Source organism: Phalacrocorax aristotelis, chromosome 1 (assembly GCF_949628215.1).
Source record: "Phalacrocorax aristotelis chromosome 1, bGulAri2.1, whole genome shotgun sequence".
NCBI classification, from domain to species: domain Eukaryota; kingdom Metazoa; phylum Chordata; class Aves; order Suliformes; family Phalacrocoracidae; genus Phalacrocorax; species Phalacrocorax aristotelis.
Genome location: NC_134276.1, coordinates 58,757,336 through 58,785,309, shown reverse-complemented (window position 1 = coordinate 58,785,309; position 27,974 = coordinate 58,757,336). Strand labels below are relative to the sequence as shown.

The following is a 27,974-nucleotide window of genomic DNA, read 5'->3' as shown; positions in this document are numbered from 1 at the left end:
TAATGTAAACGTCTTCATCTTTCCCCCAACTCCCTACTAGCGAAAGCCTCTGAGCCAAATGATATCTACAGCATTTCCCTTTTCCAAAGAGTACTAATAGTTATGGGAAGCTCTGACCCAGCAGAAAGAAAGCATCAGGCATCAACTGCACGACTTCTCCTGTTCACAGGAGTCAGGTCTTACAGCCACTAAACTCCACACCTTTTTGTGGGTACTACAAAACCAGGCATTTGCTACCCTTGAAGCTATTAGCGTTGGAAGAGGCAGGTTAATCTGTTTCCAAAATAAAACTTACTTTACCAAAAAACTTGAAACAGACTTTATAAGCGTTCACACTCTGCAGGTGGTACCTTGAGTAGCCCTATATTCCGTATCCAATATGGTGACAATCTTTTTTGGACTGGGTTTTAAATCATTAAGGTAGGAAAAGCACCCAGAACTTTTGCATTATCTTCTACTTCAAAGGCTCAAAGCACAGGTCAATTGGAAGTGTATGCAGCAAACACAATATGTTTTTGAATGGTTGCCTGAGCAAGGATTACATGTATTTTAAGAATAGAAGCATACAAAGCAACTGATAAGAATATATGGAACCACCTCATGAAACAAATATTTAAATCAGCATACCACAGACTTCTGCTATATTTTGGTCCATCAAATTCCAAGGGAAAAAAACACAGAACAAATTTTCCTCTATGAAATGTAATGTATTAAAATTTCACTTAAATGCAGCGTTTCTGAAGAAACAACAAAAAAGCTACAGAATAACAGGTGGCAGTTTAGGCACACTTAAGGTACTGTGGGGCATTGTATATTGATTTAGACAGAATATTATAAAGCAAGAAAAAAGTATTCCCTTATGTAAATTTAATTCACAGACTGAGTTTAAGAAAAATGTACTGTTTTGGTTTTGACATCTCATTCAGCTGCCCATGGTCCAGCAAAAAGTTGTAATGTGCTGTACATAAGTTTAATAAATTCCAGCCTAAGAAAAGGTATAATCTTCCAAGTTCACAGCATTTACAGTTTTTGCTGCTGAAATCAGAAGTAGAAGTGTATAAAATATATTAAGCAGCTAAACAGGAAGACCTAAGAGGTATCCGACTTCCTGGAAAGAATAGAGTTGTTAAAAAATTGCAGTTACTTACGATTCTGAAGCATTTGCATAATATGTTCTTTAATCATAGGTAAAACAAGTTTTCCTCCAAGACCACATGCCATCCTGTCCAGTGCACTCTCCCCAGCAACGGCATTGCTAAACATCAGTTACAGAAATATCAATGGTTTGATATCTACAATAAAACAAACAGTCCAACAGGGCACAGAAGTGCCCTTTCCTGCAGTTCTAGTCTTCAAACTTTTGCCATCTGTATACACATGAGCCTCCATAAGTAAATAAGGCATACCCAAACCTAAAAGCACACACACCACAGATGCTTTGGTCACAAAACAGTTATTTGCCCTCCACTTAAATATTTCTTTTCTGTAGCCCACCGAATAAGTCTCGTACCACAGAAACTTCGGCCATACTTGCACTGAAGGTACAGACTGAATTTTGCAACAATTACACATACCTAGAAAGCTGTAAAGTAAGTTTGCAATGAATTAAGCAGTAATGCTGGCCAGCATCTTTTTGTCATGAGAACACAAACCAGTTCAGACTTGCTACAAATGAAGTGAACCAGCAGAACTGAAGCTTTGGCACATAAGAGATATTTCCTGTGTGGCTGCAGTACCAGCACTCTAGTGGCATGTTCTCTTGCCACCAATTTGGGCAGAAAACATTCAGTCTAGGTGAGGAATTTGTGACCCTCAGCTAGTTCCAGAAGTGAGAATAGCCAAACATCTATGTAAGGTGACTTGTTCCACCCAACAGAATTATTCCCTACAGAAAAGCAAAAAAAGTTTCCAGGACACAGCTAACTACTGTTACACTACTCAAGGTCCATCCTAGACACACCTGCTGATGGAAAAACTGAGTAATGGTTCAGAAAGGGATGAATCTCCCTCCTCTTTCAAGTGTCCATCAGCTGGGTCAAAAATAGAGGTCTTCATACTATTATGCTTGAATCCTCAGGCCTTATTACAAACCATAAACAGTCTAGAAACTCACATACTGTGATCAAAGGTGTTTGCGCAGAGATATTGACAGTACAGTATTTATTCCTCAGATTCAGGACAAACAGAAGCACCACCAGCAGGATAACAGAGCATGGGCACACAGGTTTAGATTGGAGCATACTCACTGAAGTTAATGGCAACTTTCATCTGAAATGACACTCCTTGCGCTCTCTCCTTCCACCACTAATTCATACATTCAAATTGAGGAAATAAAGACAGTATATCCTAGAAAAATTGCCACATACCTCCCTGAAAATTACAACATACCTCCCTGAGATGTTCGCCAGGCTTTTGCCAGGACAAGAGGAAGTTGGATTACCCTTTTCCTCCTTTAGAATTTCACTGCTCTATGATGTCAGAGCAACAGAAAACTGGAAATACTAAAATATTCCCTGATGCTTTTGTGTAGGCTGACTCACATCCCCTTTAGTCAGATCCGAACACACCCTAACTAGGCTACAGCCTGATGATCATTAGCCTGTTTCTTAGACTGCACAGAAATTCCAGTCGTCTTATACAGCTATAAAGACTCAAGCACCAGAAGAGGTTAGTATGCACGTCAGCTAATCAACAAGTCTCCACAAAGGTGAACTTAGGTGGTGGGAAACACATAGTAATGTGAGTGAACCGGCTACAAGAAAAAACTAATGCCACCCACACAATCACCAGAGACTAGCTGATGCCCAGTATTTTGTGTTTAAGACTCAAGCTCCCTTATTACTTGGAGGGCCAAAGGAACTACGTTTCTCCTTTAGGCTAAGGTTGCCACGCATAACTTGTTTTCTGATCTTTGCTTGCTCAACTTGCAACTTGTAACAAAAAAGAAAAACTTTCACTCTCAAATCCATAGGCAGCTAACTTCTGTTTGGAAGAACAAAGTTACTCTGGTGACAATAAAGAGAAATTGGCATGCCTGAAGGGGATGATTCAGAGTACTTACTAAGCTGCCTAAAGGAGGCTGTCTGAATAAACTTCCACACCCTGAAAGGCTGGACAAGGGTTTGAACTTTAATATTTTATTTCCTCTTGAAATTTAGCTGAATGAAAGGACAAACCTGAATGCATTGGTGTCTGATAGTTCTACCTGTATGGCAAAATTTCAAAGTTGGGAAACAAAACAGGTTAAAAGGTTCTGGCCTACCATGTGAGAGGGTGAAAAAGGAAAACTTACATTCAATTCCATGATCAAGGGGAGAAAAAACAAGTATTCCAAATCAAGCAGAGATTAAACAGGTTCTTCTATAAATTCCTACGTATTGGTTTTCCATGTGTCTTTACATGCCTGATATCCAGTGAAAAGTTGGAGCAAGCTACAAAGCACGCAGGACTAAGCAAATCAGAAAGACTGACATCTTTAGCAGATCTTTCTCACCTAAGACACAGCAAGATAACCTATTGCTAGCCATACTAAGGGATTTAAAATAATAGCAAAATCATAATATTTTTGAGCTAGATGAAATCCAGCAAGGAATTCCACTATGCATTCTGATGTCCTTTCAAGGGTAAGCAGCTTTTTCTTTAACACCACCTTTTCAAGGGCACAGATAGAAAAATATGAAGAGATTGGTTGTAGATGATTAAACAGGTCAGTATCCTTCAGCTTTGGTTCCAGCTAACTTCAGGATAAGCCTGCAATTTGAAGTGTTAGGAAGCATTGACTTCTGAACTGAATAACATAAATGACAAAGAAACAAAAGTTTGAAAAGCTAAAACAGTGCAAAACAGCAGACAAGAGGACATGCAACTTGTAGAAGTACAGCAACACAGGAATACTGAAAGAATTTGCTTACTTGCTGAACAGGACCTAAATAACCTACATACGAACTGCCTGAGAACTGTCATATATACGGCTCAAGACTGAGGGAGCAAAATTAGAGTTACTTGAGTAAAGAAGAAGTAATGCACTGCAGTCATTTGCATCCTGCACTTAAGACCTGCCTTTAGCTACAGAATCTTGATAATAGATTGAAACAACTAGTTTCATAATTACCTGTCAAAATCATCATCTTCAAGCTCATCTGCATTTGCCCAATCTTCATCTTCTTCCAAGTCAACCATCATTGCTAACATTTGAGGAACTGAAAAAAATAGGTTTTAAACTCAGGTTGCTTTCTTAAAACAGGTTCTCAAATAACAATCTTAAATTTTAAGTTCTCTCCTTTCAAAAAAAAAAAAAAAAAAATTGAGGAAAAGAACTCTTCTTCCAGTAGCAGAGAGTCTGTCAAACTTCATAAGCAAATTCAGAACAGATTTTCAGAAGAGTATTTTTAGAACATTCAAATCAACAGTAAAAATAAAGTTGAGTGTATTTCTTACCAAGACTCATAGCACAACGTAAGACTTTTTTAAATCGTGAAGATTATAGAAAGTAAATTTCTCAATAAAGTCTAAGTTCCTTGAAAGAGTTAAAAATAGTATTATATGCTTTAAGAACTCAGATACACTTCATTCCTTTTTCTTAAACCCTGACATCATCCTTTGAACATTTGGAATAATAATACTCAACCCTTAGTTTTACTAACATGAAAAATTTTGGTAACTATATGTGCAGTGGTCACTTAGCATAAAGCTTTACTTTTACAATAAGGTAATAGTTTAGAACTTGAGATTTTTCCCCACTTAATCTAAAATTTCTTTTTTGTATCATGAAAATATCTTGCACATGATAATCTATCATTTTACTACTTCTAACCTCTGTAGGTTGCCTGTTCCTGTGCACTTCGGAAGCCCAAGGGGTGAAAAGTGTACCCTGCACTTTCAGAGCAAAGTAAGGTGCTCTTAACTATTCTTTACTTCATATTACACTAACTGCTCAGAGCAGTTGCTTGAATTCAACATCATTTATGCAAAAAAAGCTTCACTTTGCCCTGGAAACAAAAGTTTTCAGTCAAATAGTCAACCTCTGAGCTTTCAGAATCTTTTTTGGACAGTCTACCACACATCTCGAAGATTGGCGTCTTAGTTAACTGTTCTTTACGGCAACCTACCTCAAAAACTTGTAGGCATACAGTAGTCCATGCCGATGATGAGATCTAGTGCAACTGATTAGGTATACTGCAACTGGTGAATTTCATAATGTATTTACACTATTATAATCCACAACAGAGGCACAAACGTAAGCAAACTCACCTCACCATACATCTTATGGTCAACAGATGACAGAAGAAAATATTGCTCACTGACAGCATTGTGAGGCAAGTATCAAGAGAAGATCAAATTATGGATTGATTTGCTTGATGTGCCTACACATCTTCAGCCAGATATTATACCACTGCTGAAAAACCTTCAGAGATAACTTAATGGACACTACGAACTCTCTAGCATGAATGCCCACATGTCAGAATTCTATATACTTACTAGTCACTGAATCAAACTTCCTCAAAAAAAAAAAAGTATTATAGCCCAGAAGCTTTTCAGACACAGACACTTTTAAGTACACTTGAAAATGATGTATCGTCACACCTCTGAAACATGGAAGTCAACCATCATCTGCCACAAATACTACATGGTTCCAAAAACTGATGTGATAGTGTGCATTGCTACTAACAAGCAAGGTTGAGAACAAACTGTCATCCAAAGCTGTCTGGCCATCATTATATCCAGAACCTGCAAAAGCTTGTAAATGTGTTGTTTCTTCTTGATGTTTAATATGAATGTAGTTGCCAGTAAGTATAGTTTCACAAAGAATTTTTCTCTTTAAATGTAGAGTTGTGCATTAAAGTTTCAATGTTGTCCCAACAAGCCCTCAAAAATATAACTATTGCCAACACACAGGCTGTTTACAAACAAGGTAAGGGTGAGCCCACTAAGCCTGCTTCTTGTCAGAGTATGCTGAGACTCTCCATTTTCTGGAGACTGAGAAAACTACAGCCAAAGATAGGCTGCAGCTCTAATTTCTGGGGAAAGAGCAATCGAACACTCTTATCTTGAATACGGAGCTCAGGGAGAGAAGTCTGAACCGAAACGGAATTCCTGAGAAGTAAACCGGTAGACAGGACACAGACTAACTCCTAAATGAGCATCATGTTATATTCAGTAAAACCAGCAGAAAATGACAGTTTTGATTAAGGCCCAGTTCTAGCTGTGAGGATCAGGTGATCTGGCAACTTTTTAGTTGAACGAAAACAGAAAGCCTTTTCAACTAAGTCACAAAACCAAGACAAAAGCAATCTTTTTTGGCTACCTTTTTATCATTCTCTGAACGTAACTGCTTTACTAGCTCTGCAAAATAGATGTCTTTCACCTTAGTGTTTCATTAATGTTAAGAGCAATTTTACAATGGGTTGCAAACCAAAGGCATTTCATTCCCACATGGTGTCTTATCTTAATACAAATATTTCATGCCTAAACAGCAACTAGCAACCCAATATAAAAGTAATACATTCTAAAGAGATATGAGGTATTTCACTGTGCTGCCTGACCAGATAAGAAGCTTGTCATGATTTGGTGGACAGAAGTGTCAAGCGTTAATATTCCCAACAAGCCACACAGCACTCTAAACATTTTCAAATTTCAAAATATATTCTGGAAGAATCTGTTCTTAAAAAAATTCCAAACAAACAAAACACACCCACAAAAAAACAACCAACAAAAAAAACCACCCTAAAAAGTGCAAAACCCCCCCCAAACTATTCTACAAGTAAACAAAACTTCTAGTCAGTAGTTTAAACACTTAAGCCAAGCAGATCCAGCTTACAACATTTTCCAGAAGTTCTGTGATTATTTTAGTGACACATATACACGCAACTTTCCTCAGCCAGAGTACACAAATAAAAAAAAGTTGCCTTTTAACAGATTGTCTTCATGCAAGTTTCAGAAGAACAAGCAAGAATCTAGACAGTACAAGTGTGACAGGGAGGGAAAAGAATGCTTCCGAAACGCAGGCTACGCTGCTGCGTCAGTGTCCTGATCTACTCAGAAAAAAGGCTTAAGAGGCAGAGAAATAGCAGTGCATACAGCACTGCTGCTGGGGCTGTCCAGAAGACAGTTATTTTTAGCATCTTAAATAATGCATGATTAAGAAAGTGCCTCTTAAAAGAATTTACAAATGGCACGTTAAATATACTAATTAGACTATATCTAAGAAATTTATATAAGCATGTGAGTTTTAATTCACAGCTTTAACTCAACACTGAAGCTCAACATGCACGCTGAATTCCTTCAGTCTTCAGTTGCCAGCACCACAGAGTATCTGGCCTACATACCAAACTTCAAACGTAGAACTTCAGAACTAAATGCATCAATTTTTTTTATTTTTCAGTACAAATTTCCAAAGCCAGCAGGAAAGCATGAAAGTAGTATTTTCCTTGGAAACACCTAATGAAGAATCTACTGTATTTTTATTCAAATTGCTGGTTGCTGCATAAGTACAGGTTAACTTATGAAGAGTCATAATAAGAAGGGGTTTTCTCCATAAGAAAACTCAGTTCAGTGTCACCTCATGTTACCAACACCAGCAAACTCTGAGTTAGACATGGTTTTGTCACTGACCACCTGCAAAGTCAGTTTAACTCTGTAAACGAAGACAAATTGTTTCAACAAAGAAAACGAGTAAAATACTTACTGGCTTGTGCAACAATGTTTGTATGCCTCCTCAGCATAGCAGCAGCAGTTTCTGACAAGGTCACAATTACTTCAAGCGCCAACTGACGCTGCATGTTACTGAGACTGGCATCTGCACACAACTACAATCCAGAAGATTAGAGCAAATAGTTAGAACAAAAGTTTTGGGGCAGAAAGAGTGATTTAAAAAAAAAATATCCTAGCTTTACCTTCAGACTTAGTTGCAAGGTAGGTTCTAAATGTGGTCGTAAGTACTTGGGAACAGAATCTGCAATTTCTACAAGGGATTTCAGGACAGAATCATCGTTTTGGTAGCAGGAATCATTTACAGCCTATAAAGAGATAAGATGAAGATAAGATTAAATAAAAAGAAACAAAACTATGAATGGGCCCACTGTTACAGAATAAATTTGATTAACTGTAATTCTTCTCTCTTGAATAGTCTCGTTTAACATTAGTAGCTAAAGTAGCTGAAGCCTTAGGCCACAAGAACTTTTTGATAAAACTAATGCTGCGAACAAAGAACTAGCTGAATCTGGCAGATATGAGTGGAATGAAGAAGGTAAGGACCAAGGAGACAATTCCAAGAGAATGAAGAACTACAGAAGGCGGCCAGCCCAGCCACAGTGAAAACCAGTAAGAAATCAAGAGATGACCGACCAGAATTAAGTGATTGGACTTGAGGATCGGGTGATAGATGGCACATGTATAATTGAGAGGCATGAATTGGGGTAGGGGTCCCCCTCCAGAGGCACCCAGTTCGAGCTGTAACCTGAGAAGTAATAAAAGACTAATTGGAAGCCTTCACTCAGACTTTGCATGTTCAGTGGGGTCCTAGGCTCGGACCCTGCTACAGTGGCTGGCGTGCATAAATCCGTAACAACTACAAAAAGATAATATACAGGGTACAAAACGACAGGATGTCTGCAAGTAAGTTATGGCTCACAATGTTATATGCCATCAGTTTTGACCATTATTAGTTTAAATCTAACACAGCAGACAGACACACAGGAAAAATTAACGTCACACGTCAGAGGCACCAACATGCAAAAACACACACTATGTTTTGACAAGCACAACTTCAAAACAGGTTTTAAATAAAGAAAAACTCCTCAAAGTCTGCCCAAAAGAAGGAAAATGAGCCTAACTCCTTTTTCCCTGTTATGCAAGATAGCTTTGAATAGCTTACGCATACAAACACCAGGAATCTCAAGATTAAATAATTTATTTTTTCCAGACAACTCTGGAGAGCCACCAAATTAAAGCAGACCTTTCAGCCCTCAGTCACAGGACGCAGGAAGGAGAAAAAGAAATAAAGCTTTTTGCAATTGTCTTTCCTAACCCATAGCTACATTCTGAAAAGTAATTTAAAACTTACTTTTAATTGACCAGGTTGATACTCAAGTATCAAAACAGCAGTTACTCAATGGTGTTAAAACTATTCTAGAAGCAGGACACAAAAACCCAAACCTCCAAAAGAGAAAACAACCTTTAAACATACTTTTGGGGTTTCGAAAGGAATTTTCATTAGCAAAGTATCTGATGTCTTCTGAATGTAGAAACACGTTTTTAAAGTCAATAGTTAGGTATTTTTAAATAATTCAATCTAGAGCTTATCACTTTTAATAACACTACTCAAACAGCCCATGCTTTCAACACAGAAGCAGCATCTTCTACTATCAAAAAATGATCGGGGCGGGGGGTGGGGAAGGGAATCTACCTTGGTTAAGGCCTTTTGGACTAATCGTTATCACTCATCCTCTGATTCTGGCAAAGGATAATGTAATATTTACTAGAAGTTTCAGTAAAACTCTGTATTTTATACCCATTGCAACTTTGACAGCTTTTGAAAGCAAGACTAGGTTTCTGAAGAAAGAAGTTCAAAATGCACAGTGTTCCCTAAAAGGCAGAGGCACTTTTCTGTAGTATCGAATGCCAACAACCACAGAAGTCAGTTGAAGTTCCAGCTGCTTTTACCTCTACTGCAAGATAAATCTCTTGCATACAAATTTCAACTATTAGTTCTGAAAGTTCAACTTCCAGCATACCCATTACAGAAACTGTACTGAAAGGACTGAATTGCTAAGTCAGAATTTTATTTTTAGCTTTTTTAACATGCCAATATTTCAACAAAATTAATTTCAACAGCAACAAAAAAAGCATCCAACTGTCTCCAAAGGTCACTCACCACTATTCTAACACATCCCATCTCCTATTTATAAACTCAGATCTTCATACCCATCTTGTGTTACCACAGCCAGAAAATCTAGTCCTTCTCGCAAGAAGTGCTTTAAAAAGACAGATTTCATATCATAGTTCTGCAGTCTATATTTGCACAATAAAGCTTGAAAATGCAAGCCAAGTGCATGTGTTTTTACAACCTAAAATAGTAGCCTCGAAACTCATATCACACAAAGTGGGCTATTAGTCTGAACTCTAAAAACAGCATACTATTTAATCGCTGAACATCAAGACAAATAGCATGCCCAGCCCAAATCCTGCCTGACTCCCACTCATACAGTACTCAGTAGCCAAAGTCCTTGCAGCCAGTTACAATTTTTGAACAATACAATTTTCACAGACAGGGACTAACCACCAAATAGAGACCTCAGTATCAAAATACTTATCTTGTACACACTAGAGCCCATTTTCAAGTTCAGTTGATTTTAATAAATTCCTCTCAGTTTCCATTTAAGATCAAGTAGAATTCCATTGGTTGCAGAAGCCAGTAAACTTGGCACATTTTTTCTTCAGCTTGCCACAGAGCACACACAGACAAGGTTTATAGCTTGCACTGTCAACAGGAACCTGCTGTACTGACTGTAGCAAGAAGTCAGTCTTCAACCTATATTTAGCCTAATTTAAAATCACCAAAAGTTCACTGCCATTGTTATCACAGGTACTTAGCTTTTTCCACTTTTTTCTTAATATAGAAAGGGAACTTGTACTGTGAAATTGTCATCCTTCAGAGCTCAAACCATTCCTGTGTCTGGTTTGGTTTACAATAGACCTCCCCCCCGCCCCCCCCCCCCCCAAAGTAAACAACCTTATACTAGAATTCCAACTTTTGCTCAAATTCATCCATCCTAAAAGACATCTAATACAGCCTCAGAAATTATATGAAGCTTAAAAAGGCATTTTGTTCACAAGTTCATAAATTATCAAACAATTAGAAGATCATTTGTCCACACTGTTGTTGTTACTCTGGGAGCCTTTGTTCAGAATAATTCTATACCTTCCTCTAAACTGGAAAGATACAGGATACCATGGGTCAATGAATTTCCCAATTACTGATTACTTGAAATCTCAGGGTAGCCTATATTTTAAGTATATTTCAGTATCATGGTTAATTTAAAAGCTGTATGATTTTGAGTTAAATATCTTATGAATAATTTTAACTCATTTATCCAGGTAACACTGTATAAATTAATCAGCATTGAACTATTTGCCTTAGAACCCTATCAATTAGCTTGCGTTTACAAAATTCCTTATCAGTTTCCACTGTATCTTGCTGGTGACTAATGTCAAGCAAACTAAGATACAGTTAAACCAGGTCTCAGTGAAAATTCATATGCTACACAAATTTGCAGACCAACAACTGACGTTCAGATAGAGTCAATACAGAGAGTGAAGGCACGTTAAGCATTACTTGTGATTTCTCACCTGCAAGATTCCAGGTAGCAAGTCTGCAAAATGTTTAAGTAGGGGAAGATTGTGCTCATTAGCAAGCACAAATGCAGCTGCGGCTCTAGCAGACAGAGTCTTAATCTAGAAGACAGGCAGGGTTAGAGAAACAAAACATGAAGAACTGGTAATGAAACATACCTTTGTTTTCTCTTAAGATTAGGCCTATTATAAGACTACATTTTGTATTATTATTTCGCTTTTACATTTGCCTAATAGATACAGCAATTAGTTTTTACCATGGGCTCTTACATCTTACTTCAAATTAAGGTAAAGTGATAACAAAGGTCTTCAGCATCTATTTCCTCCATGACACAAACCAAGTTTATCATATTACAAGATGGCAAGTATTCCCTGGTTTAGGGGTTTTTTTTATTTTTATTTTAGGTTTTGGGGTTTTTTTTGGTGTTTTGGGTTTTTTTTTTTTTTAATGAAAGAAAAAAGAAAAAACCCTATTGTTTTCAACTACCATCCCAATTTCAAATGTGTATGCAAGTGTCAAAGTCCCATTTTTTCAAAAAGTGTGACCTAAGTGTTTAAAACATGCTTCTTTAAAGGCATGACTTGTGGTACTTTAGAAAATGTTACTCAGTTGATTTTCAAAAGTCAGGAAAAGTAACCCACGGGGGAGCAGTAAACTGAACCCATACACCACAGCAGGGTTTCCTATCCTTGCCCAGCATTTTCCACAAGAGAAACATTTTCAAAGTACAATCATCTGCACAAATCAGTAAATCTGAAGCCTTCCAGAAAAGCAAGGCTTGCTAACATGCCCTTACAGCAAAGCAGGCACAAACAGTTCAAGAAGCTGTCATTTATTCAGAGTTTTGAGACATACTGTATACAGATACTATGTGTAGAGATACTACGTATCTATACCGTTAAACACAAGGGCCAGAAAAAGAGCTTAACAAGGAGTTTCTGACCTCTCATGCTGCTGGCTAAAACCCCTGACTCTACTTTGGGCCACTACAAGTAGGTTTCTCCAAGTGGAACTACTAGAGAAAAGTCTGGGCCTAAGCAGGGCGGACACACGCCAGCGAGCCAGCTTTAGGACCATGAAAAGGCTTGACCTTTTATTTTGCAGTAGGCATAGTCAAAACTCCAGATGTACATCAGTCAGGTAATGCAATTCTCTGGTTGGAATCTATGTTTTAACCTTTATGTTTGAGACAACTACACTAAGTGTCTATGCTCAGGACTTGTTAAAAAAAAAAAAAACATAAGAAAAGAACTTACTGATGGATGCTCTTGATCTTGCATACATTGAACCAGCATTCTCTTAATGACCTCCAAATAGTGTTGCTGCTGATTCCCAAAAATCCCAGGAAAATTCCTAAGGATAAGGAAAGACCAAAACGTTAATAAAAATTCACACAGTTTAACCTTATCCATTATTTTAAACTCATCCATTGTTCAAGCTACAGACTAAATGTACATGTAAGAGTTAAGTAAACCACAATAAAACGGAATAAATGAAATAAATATGATTGCTTGTTAATTAAGTTGTGACAGTTTTTCTTACACTTTTACAGACATTATTTGGCTAACCTGCAAAAAATGTAGCAAAGTCTGAAAGCTTACCAGAAAATATGTAGAGCGGCCTCACGCAGTCCCACGTTCTGAGAGCTGACAGAGTCAAATAAGAATTTCAGAACTTCTGGCCACTGGTTGTTGCCATCCTCATCTAGATTAAACACAAGAAAGTTTTAAGATAAGCAAAATTAAGAGTGGTTAGATCTCAATTGTGCAGGGCAATCAGTCATGACTAATAAAATTAATTTTAAAAAAACTGATCTGAAGATGTGTCCAAGTCACAGTGTAAAATATGATCAAATGTTAAATCTAAAGGCACCCAGAAACAGATTATCTCTATTTACAGTTATATAACAGCACTCAAAACCGATGCAGACGTTCAGCATAATATTAGTGAGAATTTTAACAAAATTGAATTTCTAAACCTTAATACAATCACACCTAAACTCAAGCAATTTAAAAGAAGAGCTAAGGAATCTTATTTTTATCTGATCAAGGATAATATAAACAAATATCAGGTTTTATTTTAAACCATTAAATCAGTTAGCACATCAAGTGCAAACATCTACAGAAGATTAGAGAACAAGAGATAAAAATACAACTACTATCAATATGTAAAACATTTCACCACAATATCAGCTTATATAAAGTACCTATTAAGTTCCTGGCCAATTCAGCAACGATGTCACAGATTTTTTTCCTCATACTGGACTGGGTTTCTAACTGAATAATCAACAGCAATCCACTTTTAATAGAGGTCTGATCATCAGGTGAAAGAGCTGGATAAACTTCTTCGAAAGCAGAAGACAAAAGGCGTCGTAGAAGGACAGCTGCCATTTGTCTAGCCTATTGAATAAGAAAGTATGTATGTTAAAATGTTTTGATATGATAATCATGCTCTTATGAGGAAAGACATCATCATGCTTCCAAAGGATAAGTTTTCACTGTGTAGACTTGTTTGGTGAATGGAATACCTCTAAAGCAACAGATGACAATTATGATAGTAAGTAAAAACATACTAAAGAAGCATCAGCTTACAACCACGTTTCTGACAATTACAGCTCTTCAAAGAGATAATCACAAAATCCACTGAGATATTCAGGCTTTTTCTAGAGCTGAACCTCAGACATATTTTGTGGCCAGTTAAGGACTTAGCTGCATTACTGAAAGATGTTTTAAACATGTCTTCTTTCTATTTTAAATGGCCTGCTGAGATAATTATAATCCAGACAGGTTTTTTTGGATTAACAAGTGACTTAATGGGACAACTTTGTCAGACAATTAACCTGTAAACCCTCCCTCACTTTCTCAAACAACCAAACTTCAGGCTAAAGATTCAGGAACCTAGAGTTAGATTTTGACAAATAAAACTCTACCCTGAACAAAAAAAAAAGAACCCAAAGCTTTCAGCCTTTTGCAGACCTACGATGAAACGTTTTTCTTTAAACTTGCATTTGAGCATAGGCACCTGAATACCACATATCACAATCTTCCATGCTTCCTGCTTGCATACAGCATTCTACAATAGCATCATTTACATAGCTGTATGTATTTACAATTATACAAGAAATAGAAGCAAAAAACATGGCTAATTCAAAATGAAAAGAGCAACACATGTAGTAAAGGCAAAAAGATATACAAAGCACTCTAAGTTAATAACTAGGATGTTCCCTAACCAGTGTCTCTAAATGGACGAAGAGTAATTAAAAACCATCCCCATAGCTTCTACAGTTTAACACATGTAACAAAACCTTACACATTCAATCCTCACAAAAAAAGAGCACCCAACACAGCATTCACTCATTTTTTTTCCTAAAATATTCTTAAAGTGTACTTGAATAAAAAACAGTTTCATTAATAACAGCCTTTGGAATTAAAAAATGTTCAATGAGCAGCAGAACTTATGAAGTCCAATTTCAAAAAGATCTCTCATCTATATTGGTACAGCATAGCATATATTTGAGAAACACTAATGGCTGCAAAGTCTCAACTTCTAACATACTCTGTAAAAATCAAGTATTGCTAGAACATCACGCAAGATACTATTCTTGTTATGTTCCGTAGTCTCCAGACTCACTGTGCCTTTTTCCAACCTACCCAGCTCTCTTCTATACAGCTCAAGAGCGGTACATGCAAAGTGTCTCTATACTAGCAGAAAGGAAGCACTAGAATTGGACCTTACTCTAGATCATTCCTTATCTCCTCCTCCTCAACATCTCCAGTGTGGACCAAAGCCACCATATATGCAGGATTAGCAGATCTTCCCTAGCAGATCTAAGCAAGACAGCAGGTGAAGAGGGCCACAGTGCCCACCTGTGCAGTAGCTCCCATCATAAGCCAAGGTCTCTAGCGATAGGTTGTCACACAGAGAATGTAAGTTATGAAGGAGAAAGATTCTTTCCTCCCCGCTTCTGGGAATCCCACTAACAACGTGCCCAAAAAGTTTCATGGTACCACAATGTAATGGTATCTTTCCTTCTCCCATCCGCAGATGCACAAATATTGTGAAAGATGAAGTTCTTCCTCATTAGTATGGTGAACTTACATAGGAGAAACCTTGACTGTGGAGCAAGTTTGCTGGGACTAAACAAGGCACAAACTCTAATGAAATGTCTACCCTTACTCAGGGCTCGTGTTTCTGTGCATATTCTCTGACATCTGATAATGACAGAACTCACATTATATTCATTCCTTTCCTGAAGTAATAACAGGTGGCCAGATAGGGAATACAGCTTGTTTTCATAAAGTACGTAGTCTCAAAGATAAGAATTTCCACCTCTGAAGCATTTAATTTAAAATATTAGAAGACTGACAAACAAAGACTGGCTGCAAAGTGAAAGTAACAAGTATCAAGGCATATAGAAAGACACAAGATCAGCACTACATTAATTAGCTCCTGGTTATTGTTACTAGCTAAGAAAAAAATTCCCAAATTATCTAAATCAAAATCAAATGTTTGAAGGAGTGACAAAGAAACAATTGACTTCTAATAATAAATGCCACATTTTCCTCAGCAGATATCCACCTATATATGAAAATCACCATTGTCAATTTAATTATGATGAACACAGCTGGATTAATGGCAGCTCTGGGGCTGTTTCTTCTTCTTTAAGGAAGAAAGTATGTATTTTTCACACAGACCAAAGGCTCTTTTATATTTAAGTATTACAAGATATGTACCTAATCAAGCATTTTAAAATCTTGCAACTTAGTGACTATAGCTTTTTAATGAGAACAGGAACAATATAAAGTGTACAACCCTAAAGAAGAACTTCCATCTGCCAATGAAGCATAAAAAAGCAGAATTCCTTCCTAGCATTGGATTCTTCTGTATGTCTAAATTACTGAGGTGCTTACATACAAGTGGAACATCAAAGGTATTAACATTAAAAGTAGTCCTAATACTCAAATTTCAACAAACCGCTTCTTATTAATAGCATTTACAGTGCTTTTAAAATGTTCTAGGACTTTACAGATGATGGAACCAAAGCACAAGAAGAAAACCAACTTGCTGAGCTGGGTAGCAGAATTACGAACAGAAATCTGGGATACCAGGTTCTCCACTGGTGAAGTGTCTAGGTAATCTTACATTTTGTAAGAAAAAGACTGATTATCTTGTGCAGCACAGTCACAGTGATTTTTACTTTTGTTTTACTGCTCCTTTTAAGTCCTCAAGGAGAAAAACATGCATGGATGGAAGCAATCAATATTTAGGACATGATCCAAAAATGGACTTGCACAACCACATTCAGGGGTCCAGCCCCACGTAGAGTTCAAAGCACACAGTGCCTGAGGTCCACATGCAACTCAAAGGCAGAACTGTGGCGCATCAGAAGTCCATGGGCTGCCTTCCTTCCCCTCCAAATGCTGAACAGGAAGCTTCCCACAGCAGTCTTTTTCAGACTAAGAAACACAACCCCTTCATGTGACAATACTGAGAGAGAGAAGGGAAAGGTCAGAGCCCTCTAAGATGGCTGCGAGTACAGCAGAAACAGTTTTACACAGCATTTGTTACTTTATTTCACAGTGCTTGAGAACAGTCAAGTGTAAATTAGGACACAATTGAAAATTGACAATCTAGAGTTAACCAGGAAGAAAACAAATGCAGGAGAACATGCAGAACTTCTGTTCCTCTCTAAGATTTAGGTGGTAAATCAAAACCGTAAAGGAAGAAGCCTCTAACACCTCAGACACATTCTGAGAATAAAAATCATCAAATAAACTCAATATATACCACCTTTTGTTCAACCCTTTAAAATGCAGTTGCATGGGAAGAAGTAGAGTCCTAACTTCATAGGAGTGAGACTACAGGTTCAGGAAGCTGGAGATGCGGGTTCAAGCCCTTCTTTTGCCTGAGGCATACAAACTCGCATGTCACCTGGCAGAGAAGCGTTCTAACTCCTAGGTCACGCGCTTCCCTCCGCTTCTGTGAACAGTGTTACTCTGCTATTGGAAAATATGAAATGAGAACAGAGGGAGGAGGTGATTATTTCCACAGTTTAGGCATTTGATTAGAAGGAGAAAACCTGTTATACAGTTAGTTTTTAAAATAATTATTAGCTTAATGGGTTTTTTTCCATGTTAAATGCAAGGGGGGTCCTGGGAACAGGATCCGAATCCCTGTTTCTCCATTTAAATGCCCAAATTACTAGGTTGCAGAGTCAGGATTCCCTCAACTGCTGTCCAAATAGCCCTATGAATCTTGTATTCTCTACAACACAGCAGCTCAGCTCCTGCAAACAGGATGGAGTATTTTCTTCAGCCTATTTTTCCTGGGAGGGGGAAAAGCTTCAGGACACAGGGGCTTCAGGATGAACAGGGATCTAAACCCAGCTTTCCCATAGCCTGGGCTTAGATCCTTGAAGTTCTAAGGCTTCTTCCAGCAGCCTGTGTTCAGTGATGCTGGTACATTCGATGTGCTCAGATGACACATACCAGGCCCAAAGCCCTGTCCACTGGTGACATACACACTTGTTCTGCCCAGCGTTTGGATCTGCATGAAACATATGCAGACACAATGTGCCTAGCTGTTCGTACCAGCACCACACTGAACACGCACAGAATGCTTCCCTGCATGCTTAAATGCAATGTTTGTATCAGTCATGGGGATAACTTCACTTAGGCTCTAAATAGGCTACTATATATTTAGATTTACAGGGAAGAGATGTTGTTCACAGGTTCTGTTAACCAGGATTTTCCAAGTTCAACACCTAATGTCTACTTAATTTATGAGCTAACATTTAAACCTTTCTTTGATTTATCCATTGGTGGAGTTAAATGTCAAGTTATTCTACAAATGTTAACCTCTGATGTCTTTGGCAAGAGTAACTTCTACAGGTTAAAAGTTTCTTTGCACTTGAGTAAGTTGGAAGCCAAGTTATTGGCAAGATTCTGAACAAGATTTAGACTCGGCTAGTTCCTTCACTGATGTAAACGGAATAAAAATCAGTAAATATATGGAGCAAGTATTTATTTACACAAGCATGGCTTAGTAGTTGTCTACTCAGACCTATGAAATGTATTCAATACAAAACAGAAGCATGTGCAATGGAGCTATGAGTTCTAGGGCATAGTAGTATCTTCTGATGAAGAAGGGGCAGCAGTAGATCTTATTTTTCATGGCAAATTTAAATACAGGAGAGACTGCTCTACAGCTCTCTATCATTTGAAACATCTCAGAGGGGCAGGAGGGAAAACTACACAGCTCTTATGCAACCAGTTGCTAGCATAATATTGAAGGATTCTGGAAGAACAACACTGCTTTGTAAATAGATAAGCACCAGTATCAGTAAGCTGATACTTACCAAGCATTAAAAAGCACAAATACCATCTACCTCTAAACTAAATAAAATCTACCAGAAGAGATCATTATCCAGAGAGAAACAGCACTCTTATACTCTCCTTATAATATTGTTCCGAAATTCCACATGCTACATCCTTCCCTTGTTCAGTAAAACTCTACAGTTGAAAAAAAAAAAGTCAAATGTTTTTACTTTTAAGTGACTCTGGAGTTTGTAAGATCTTGAAAGCTTAGTAGTCCTTCACTCTGTGTATACAAATGAATGATAGTTTTACCAAGAAATACTATACCCAATTGCTAAAGTGTGTGAGCCTTAACAAAATTAAGGAATAACTAATAGGCACAGTTAGTGTATGCCCACAGAAGAATTTTGTATAGTGCTTAGACTGCTCTCCATTCAGTGTCTCTCACTGCTAGATGACTTAATGAGCATATCCTCCCTAAATAGGACAAAATGTAAAAGCCATCTGAATAAAACACGCAAAACAACTGCTACAGTATCTTCCCTCAATTTGGATTTTAGAAGCACAAGAAGATTCAGATGATGCATAAGTTTAACAGATTTAAGCACAGGACCCCAAAAGGGAAAGCATTTCTCAACTGTAACTTTAAGGAACATCACAGTAACAGTCATATATTAGTTACACATTTTAAGGAAAGAACCCATTCATTAAGCAAAACACAAAACCAGAAAACAATGGAGATCTAAGCAGTCACTTATGAAAGACTACTTCTGAAACTAAATATCCTACATCAAAAAGTCTCAGCAAGTGGACTTGACATGCAGCAAACTAGATGAATGGTCCCTCTACACATGTGCAGTAAATTAAGATGATCCAGTTAATGCCCAACTTGTTCATTTATCCCAAAATGACTGGCATCAATTTCTTCCCCACTTCCCCAAGTTCCCTTGAAAATCCGCAGAATTCAAAGATTATTGAGACATACCTCCTCAGCAGCAGTAGTATTCCTGATTGCTTGTAGGAGGAATGTGATCTTAGATTGACCTGGAATATTCTCATACGTCTCCTGTGTAAAAAGGGATGCAACTTATTGTAAACAATTACTAGAAAACATGTGTTAAGCATTAGTATGAATTCACTTTCCTTTTCAACCAACTTTCAAACAACAGTATCCATCCAGTTAACAGAAAATAACATAGCAAAAAAATTAAACCCATCAAAATAAAAATTTTTGACCTATTTAAAAATCATGAGGTAACTAAGACTTTACTCATAAGACCTGCCATATTGGAATGATCTAGATATGCATTACTAGCCACTTACGAGATGAGTTAAGAAATACAATTTAAATGGAATATGTGCCCTCCTGGAAATACAACATATACTGAACATGTATCCTAGTGGGAATCCATTGTAGCTTCTATCACATCAAAGGATTAAGAACTTTGGAAGCCTGAAGCTTCCAAACTATGACTAATAAATTAATAACCACTGACAAATGTATAATCCAAGAATTTGTTCAGTTCTTTTTCTGACCCTTTTTACAGCCTTTACAATTTCATGTGGCAGTGACACATCTCAACTACATGTTTTGAATAGGAACCTTCCATTCTTAAACTCCTGCCTGAATTTCAGAAAGAAAGACTATTGAGTCTCCCCCTTAGGGAAGCCCTCTTAATAAAATGTAAAGCTTAATGAGAAGTTCAGTTATGTTGTCTTACACGCTTCTGGCTTGCAGTTCATTCGCTATAGCTTTTTTAATTAGATTGCTACTTAGAAGCTAGAGTAAGCACACAGCAAAATAACTTTTGCTATCCAAAACATAGTATATGCAAGCATTTTAAAACTATAAATGCTTGTTTCTAATATACTAAACCTATATAGATAGGACCAGGGGGATTACAAGATGAAGAGCAACCACTTAAACATTCAGAAATAGTTCTATACTTACTAACTCTGAAAGAGTTATTTTGTGTGGACACAGTCTTGAAGATCAATTACTCCGCACTGTCCAAATATTCACTACCCCATCCTGAAGTCAAAGAACAACCCTACTACACAAAGCCCAGGTTCATTTCAATCAGTTTCCCGCCTGCCTGCTTCCCATTCTTACCATTGCAGCACCTCTTTCTAATACTCTAGCAAATGTACATACCTTGACATTAAGTATACCTGCTGTTTTCAGTAGTTTTCCCATCACATATTTAATATTAGATATAATCTTCCTCCACTTTCTGTACCTGTTTCCTAGCAGGCCTTGTTCACAGACTCAATTCTTATGTCATATTCTCTCTTGTTGCTAATGTATGGTCACAGTCACTGAGACCCTGAATCCCAAATGAATTCCTGCATTTAACCTAATCATTTCATGGAGACTGCAAAATTAAATGAGGTTTAGGATCAGAATAGAAAGCCTTCCCATATTAACCATGAATGTATGTATTTGTATTGTACTATTAGCTACAAATATAAAGACAACTACAGAAACAAAAAGGTTCCCTAAACACAGGCCCAACATCAACCTGAAGCTATGCTTTCATGGACAGCTGAAGCACAGTAAAAGCTGGCTTCCCTCATGCCATTTCTGATAATAATGAAGTTCTATTTTGAGTGGTTTAAACTCACTAGAAATGGCAGCAATCTATCCAGTTGTTCACTGACAGAGTTCTGTCAATTCAGTAGACTGGACTCAGAGGATGCTAAAGAGCAAAGGGACAAGGTAGGCAAGAGGAACATATGGCCAAAACCAGAACCTTCCCCCTGTGCTGCTGGAGGATTGCTTTGCTGGCTCTACCCATCTTACTGCCAGCCTTGGCTACACCCTATGCACCTGGATCCTCCTATGTCTTCGCTGCGTTCTTTCGATTAATGATGAGTTCCCCAGCTACCTTATCCAGATGAACAAACTTCTCAAACAGCATGACTAACTTTCAGAATATGTGCAAGCAAATACCTATTATCTACACTTAGTACCCATGTTCTTCCAAACCTGAGAAATATATTCTTTTAAAAGAGCATAAAAATCACCAAGACAAAGTACATAAAAGTTTCTCTATCAGAAGATAGGCACACAAATAAAAGAAATACAGGCTTTTATAATCAACAGACAATATTCCAAGTAATTTTTAAGGGGAGATAAAATAAATGAACCAGATTTCAGCAAACTGGTCAGAATAAGTTATGAGTGTGCTAGCACATGCATAAATACATTTACATAAATACTTAAATAAAAACACTGTTGATGTGATTAGACTTCCTTCCATCACGTTTTTTACAGCTTTCACTACATGCCCACCCAAACAGGCTACAACTCTCCATCAAGTCTAGTCTTCTACATAACACCCTGCATCCTAATTTCAATGATCAGACCTATTAGAAACAACCTGAGTCTACCTCCTTCAGTTCCCTGCCCATCCATCTCTCAATCTCACTGATTTTCTTTGGACCCAAATGAAAACCTGCTATTCAATTTACCTGCAGTTATTTGAATCCCTACAGTACTCAATATTGCCTTCCAACAGTAAGCATGCTTTAAAAAAAATGACTGGACTATCCAGATGTTTAAGATCAACTGAGTCCTGTATGATTTTAGTAAGCAGATATTCTAAAGGCTATGAAATACTTGCCTTTTGTCCAAACAAACCTTACTTCAAGAAACAGACAACTTTTAAAAAAAAAAAAAGACAATCTATAGAGAGAAAGATTTGCTTTTCTAGGTACAAGTACATTAACCCACCATGAGGAAGACTGAACTGGGATCTTTGCAGCCGTGCATGGTGGAAGAATGACAGACAACGGGAATAAATTGAAAAAAGGAGGTTCACGCGAGAGAAGTTCAGACCTCTTTGCTCTAATGGGGACAGTCAAGCAGGAGCGGGTACTTGGAGAGCTTGTGCAGTCTCCATTCTTGGAGGTTTTCAAGATCCAACAGGACAAAGCCCCGCATGACCTGATCTGACCTCAGAGCTGACACTGCTTTGAGGAGGAGATTGCACTACAGACCTCCTGAGGACCCTTCCACTCTGAATGATCCTAAACCATAAAAAGACTTCCAATACACCTCAGAAATATGCAGAATACAATGCCAGATTCAGTACAGTTAAATAAGCAAAAATTATACTACTTGCTTATATCTACACACAAAACTAAGGGACTTGAAATGCTTGGTAATCTATCATGACAATTAAGATTTCTTATTCTGATTGACCATAACGCATATGTATCTATGAAGATTAAACAAACTCCAGCTCAGTTCCAGGCAAGTTTCTGACAGAATATGCCAATTGTAAGTTTTAGACTTTCTTTCTCAAGAATGTTTTATTTCACAGGCATTGTGACATAGCTGTCCAATACACATACTTCGTTACAATTTTAATAAAGTTCAAAAAGTTGTGAGAAATGTTCTTATGTTACTTGCAGGCAGCTAAGAAATTCAGCTCCCAGGGAATGGCCTCCATTCCATCCCTACGTTCAGGAGCGTGGGAATAATTCTCACTGCTCCTCTAGAAAGCGTTTGTAGTAATCAACACTGAACTTTGCTGGGTCCCTAAAAATGTGTGTCTCCCCTCCTTCTCATTCCCAAATTATATTTCAGGAATTTTCACTGCAACATCAGGAACAATAATACTTTTTATTCTTCGCCAAACAATGCGCTGAACTCTGCTGACCGCTGAAGTGATGAGAGCGATAAAAGACCCGATGCAGCCATGCAGTGGGAATTCATGCTAAACCTAGACGCTAGTATTTAATTCAATGGGAGAGATTCCCCACTAGGCTTGACAATGGAGTCTTAAGCATGACAGAGAGAAAGAATTAACGTGGCTTAGCCATCACAAAGAATTCCAGCTGAAATAACACATCTGAAAAGTTTCTGCTGATAACAGAGAAACTCGGTATATTGAAAACGCTTCTTTTAGTGAAATATTTCTCGGCTGACGAAATACTTGAATACACGGCCCGTTCCGAAGTTAAAAAACTAAACTACTGTGTGGAAAGAGAAGTCCTCGGCGGGCGGGGGGGGACGTAAGGGTGGGTTTGGGGGCGGCCCCGCTGCTGCCCCAGAGAGGCGGCTCGCCCGGCGGGCACGGACCCCCGGCCAGGGTCGCTTCGGCAGCGCAGAAAGGAGTCTGCAAGTGCAGCCGCCCCCCGGAGGACTTCCATCGCGCCCCTCCGAGCCCCGCACCCACGGAGGGCAGGCACACACCAACCCCTCCAGCCAGCGAGGACCGGCCCCGCCGCCGGCCTGGCCTCCCCTCGCTCCGTCACGCCGGGCAGCCCGGGCGGAGCCAGCCCAGGCCTCGTCTCGCCAACGGGCAGCGTGCACGAGCCCCTGGGTGGGCTCCCCCGGGGCCCGGCGGCGGCAGCGGGCGGGAGGCGGTGGAGGCCGAGCCGTGCCAGGCACGCAGGGCCGCCGGGGAAGGAAAGGGGGAGCCGGAGACAAGACCCCTCTGACGGGCCGGCGCCAGCGGCCGGAGCTCCCGCCCTCGCCCTCAACAACTGGAGCGGTCCCCGCGCCCCGCCGGGGTGGGAGGGAACGGCCGCAACCGCCCGGCTCCCCCGCGGAGGGCCGGTGCCCACTCGGGGAGGAAGGCCCGGTCCGCGCCCGGCAGCGGCTGGTGCCGCTGCTCACACGTGGGGCTCGGCCGGCCCCGCCGCCTCCCTGTCCCCCTCCCTCCCTCGCTCCCTCCGGCACGGCCCGGGAGGTCTGACAGGCCGGCTCGGCGCCCGAGGCCGGGGCGAGGCGGGGCCGTTACCTCGGCCTGCTTGCGGACCGCATTGTCCGGGCTGAGCAGGTTGCCCAGGAGAAGGTAGAACTGCTGCTGCTCCTGCTCCGCCGCCGCCATTGCTGCGAAAGGGAAAGAGAGCGAGGCCGGCCGGGCGGGGACAGGGAGGCGGGGGGCGGGGAGGGGGAAAGCCGGCCGCGCCGCCAGGCGAGGGGAAGGGGGCGGAGCCGCCGTCGCCGCGCTCAGCTCCCGCCTCCCCACCCTGGGGCCGGCCACCGTCTCGAACGCTCCCATTAGCTGCGACGCACGGGGCCTCGCTCCCGATTGGCCTGCATTCTCCATGACGTCCTGGAGACTCGGTGCCGGGGGGGGGGGGGGGGGGGGGGAAGCGACTGAACAACCGCCCCTGAATGGGGATGTCTCCTCTTTCCTCATTGGCGCGCCTCCCGGACGGAGGTGGGGGGAAACGCCCCGAAGGAACCGCCAATGAAAGTGCTCATTGGCGGGCGGCTCTGGCAATCTCGGCGGGATTGGTCAGAGGCGCGGTCGGGCGGTGCGGGAAGGGAGGGGCCGCGCCGGGACACCGGGCTGGGGCCGTGCGGTGGGGGAGGGGAGGGAAAGCGCGGGAGATTGCAAGGCGTCTCCTCTCGGGCGGCCGCCGTCTCCCTCGACCTCCTCAGTGACGTTGTGCTGCCGCTCCCCCCTGGGGGCGGCCGCGTGTTACCTCACGGGGCGGGTAAAGGCACCGACGGCAGTTCACCAGCTTTCGGCTGCTGGGCGGCAGTTTGCTGAGGTGGGGCGGGGTGGGTAACAGCGGTGGTGGGTTCATACAACGCCGGGGAAGCCGTTCTGCCCATGGCACTCTTGTGGGAGAGATGTGCGTTAAGGGCTTTCACGGATGCCTTGGCGTGGCAGGTGCGCGTAGGGCTCTAAGGCATAAAGGTGTGGGGTCCAATGCATTAGCCTGCTTTGTATGCGTTTCTATGGATCCTTACCTAGCTCCGCCTCAAAAGACTCCAGGGTCCTTCACGTACCCCCGCATGTATTTTCATGTTCAGATGACTTGGTCAGAGCTATGTCAGATCTCAGTGGTCAATAGTATGCCACATTCACAAATCCCGAGTGTGTGATTGAATAAAAGGTAATTAGCAGCTGTGTGGTGCTTAGTTGCTGGCTGGGGTTAAACCGTGACCCCTGTGCTCACATGGAATATAAGGTTCATAATGCTCGTGGTGGGAGGCTTTGAACATCGTCCTGCTCGCTGGTGGAGGGCTTGCTGCCTCGGGGTGGCAAGTGCTCTAAAAGCAAAAGGGAGCAGCTAGCAAGCTGGTGGGAAAAAGATAGAAACCTCTTCTTGACTGAATTAAGAAAGAATTGCAGCCAGAGCTAGAGAATGATTTTAAGCTGATGGAAAGCTCAGAAGGACCAAAAGTGAAGATTAATTATGAAAGCAAGCATGCTTTCTAATGTGGAGGGCTCTTCTGTAAATGTCCTCAGACCCCAACTATGTGGATTAGGTATTTACAGCTTGTCACAGGTTCTCGAGAGCCTTTTGGATGTGATCTTTAAATAGGCATGATTTTCCTGCCTTCCTATCACCTGCGGTTTGTATGAACTCTAGTAACACTGCTGTCTCCTTTCCATGTGTAAACAAATAAATGTATTTACTTTCATCTTAACTTGTCTTAATGGTGATTTCATCATAAATCTGTGGTAGGATTGTTAGCTAAAGAATGCGGCATCTGGTAGGGGTTGGGGAGAGAATGTAAACTGCACGATATGGAAGATTGTTTTCTTGCCTGTGCTGTTTTTCCTGTCAGTAGATGCAGGGAGTGGGTTGATATGTAAAAACTAGCTGTTTCTCAAAGACAACTAGGCAGACAAATGAAACGAGTAATCTGTCGAAGACCTAAAACACAGTTGCCAAATCATCTTTGGAGTACCAGTGCTGAAAGTCAGAGTCGGTTAGAGCTCCCTTGGAAGAGGAAGACAGAAACAACCCAATGCAATTTGATAGAGCAAGCCCAAAAAGGGACTCTTTACATGTGTGTTCACGTGCGTTTCCGTTCCAGTGTGTATAATGATCATTACATTCAGGTGATATAATGCTCTAGGAATGCATTGGAATACATTTTGTCCTGATATTCAAAGCATAGAAGGGAGCTTCTGCATTAGGTTGAGAAGAACTTGCCGGTAAATCCAGCAGATCCATGCTGTTGCATTTCAAATCCTAACAGAGTTCAGTGCAAGATTAAAAACTTCACTTAGGTAAAAAGTAGTTAAGGTATCGGAAAGAGTCACGAGGAATTCAAAATATCTCTAATGCAATGTGCTCAGAGAGTCTGCCATGCCAGGTGCTCATACTCACCTGAGACAAGTTTGAAGCCAAAGTGTGGGAAGTAGCCAGAAGCTACACTGAAGAAGCAGGTATCAGCACCAAAGATGGTTTGAAGTACCTGAGGAGAGCTCAGATAGATATAGCCACAAAACAGTTGGCAGCAACATTGGTGTTGCTGGATATCACCCAACTTCTGCAGACTCTACATATTACAAAAATGCAGCCATGAGAGATAATAGATCCCCATCCCTGGAAACTTTCAAGGTCAGGCTGGATGGGGCTCTGAGCAACCTGATCTAGTTGAAGATGTCCCTGCTCACTGCAGGGCAAGGGGTTGGACTAGATGGCCTCTAAAGGTCCCTTCAATCTAAACCTTTCTATGATTCTATGATAGCTTGAGGGGCCAGAGAAGAGTTAAAAAAGTGTGTGAAGGCAGATTTCCAGCAAAAGTCAACAAAATGGAGTAAGCTGATGTCAGTGGCAAGCCATGCTCTAGTGGGGGCTGGCCAAAGCTATCTTGGCAGAGCAAGCTATCTGCTAAGAGGACGCAGTGTCTGAGAACTGTTCTGGCCAAAACGTGGAGTAAGGCAAAGAATTACAAGCTTGCCAGTAATGAGCATCAGTAGTGAACTACAGTTTTCACAAATCCTTCATTCATCTCTTGTACTCAGAGCCCAGGAAGGGCATAGCGGTCTGTTCCCATGCCCAAGTACAGGGTGTGGGATGCCTGTGGCTGAAAAGGGTGCTGAAAGAGATGCTGCTCTTTCAACTCTACTCCAGGAAGCCCTGACCTGTGGCTTCCTACTGGTTTCTGTATTGGCAAGGCACAGTTGGACTTGCTGGAGGTGATAAAACTGTGTCTAGCCAAGATCTGAGAGGAGTACCAGGGTGGAAAGTGTGCTGGGAGTCTGGAGAATTGCCATCGAGCACTAATGATGTCCAAAATTCTTGGGTGAGAACGTTCTGAAGTCATTGGAATGGTTAATGAGCTTAATGACAAGACACGGACGCTTCACAAGCAGGTTATACTGCAGACCCTAGACACTACGGATTTGAAAAGATACTATATCTATGAAAAATATTTGAACGTTATGTAGAGAAGGGAAGGGGCATCTCAGACTTACCCCTGCCAGGTTTACTCACTGACAGTCAAATATCCTTTGGAGGACATCAGGCTGGGGGAATTTTACTCTGCCCAGAAAGAAGTACTCATAGGGACTTATAGATATGTCTGGGAGTATTTTCTG

The 27,974-nt window shown here is 40.4% G+C and overlaps 1 protein-coding gene across 1 annotated transcript in view; it reads right to left on the bottom strand.

The window, feature by feature from the left end:
- Window positions 1-24,574, bottom strand: part of IPO5 (importin 5) — a 44,136-nt gene extending 19,562 nt beyond the window's left edge. The window contains exons 1-10 of the mRNA XM_075089851.1: window positions 24,420-24,574; window positions 19,652-19,732; window positions 13,557-13,749; window positions 12,952-13,054; window positions 12,607-12,703; window positions 11,347-11,451; window positions 7,893-8,015; window positions 7,685-7,805; window positions 4,112-4,199; window positions 1,149-1,255 (exon numbers count right to left, since the gene is read on the bottom strand). Coding sequence (XP_074945952.1) covers window positions 1,149-1,255; window positions 4,112-4,199; window positions 7,685-7,805; window positions 7,893-8,015; window positions 11,347-11,451; window positions 12,607-12,703; window positions 12,952-13,054; window positions 13,557-13,749; window positions 19,652-19,732; window positions 24,420-24,509 — 1,108 coding nt within the window. The 5' untranslated portion in view covers window positions 24,510-24,574. The remainder of the gene's footprint in view (window positions 1-1,148; window positions 1,256-4,111; window positions 4,200-7,684; window positions 7,806-7,892; window positions 8,016-11,346; window positions 11,452-12,606; window positions 12,704-12,951; window positions 13,055-13,556; window positions 13,750-19,651; window positions 19,733-24,419) is intronic.
- Window positions 24,575-27,974: the final 3,400 nt, after the last annotated feature.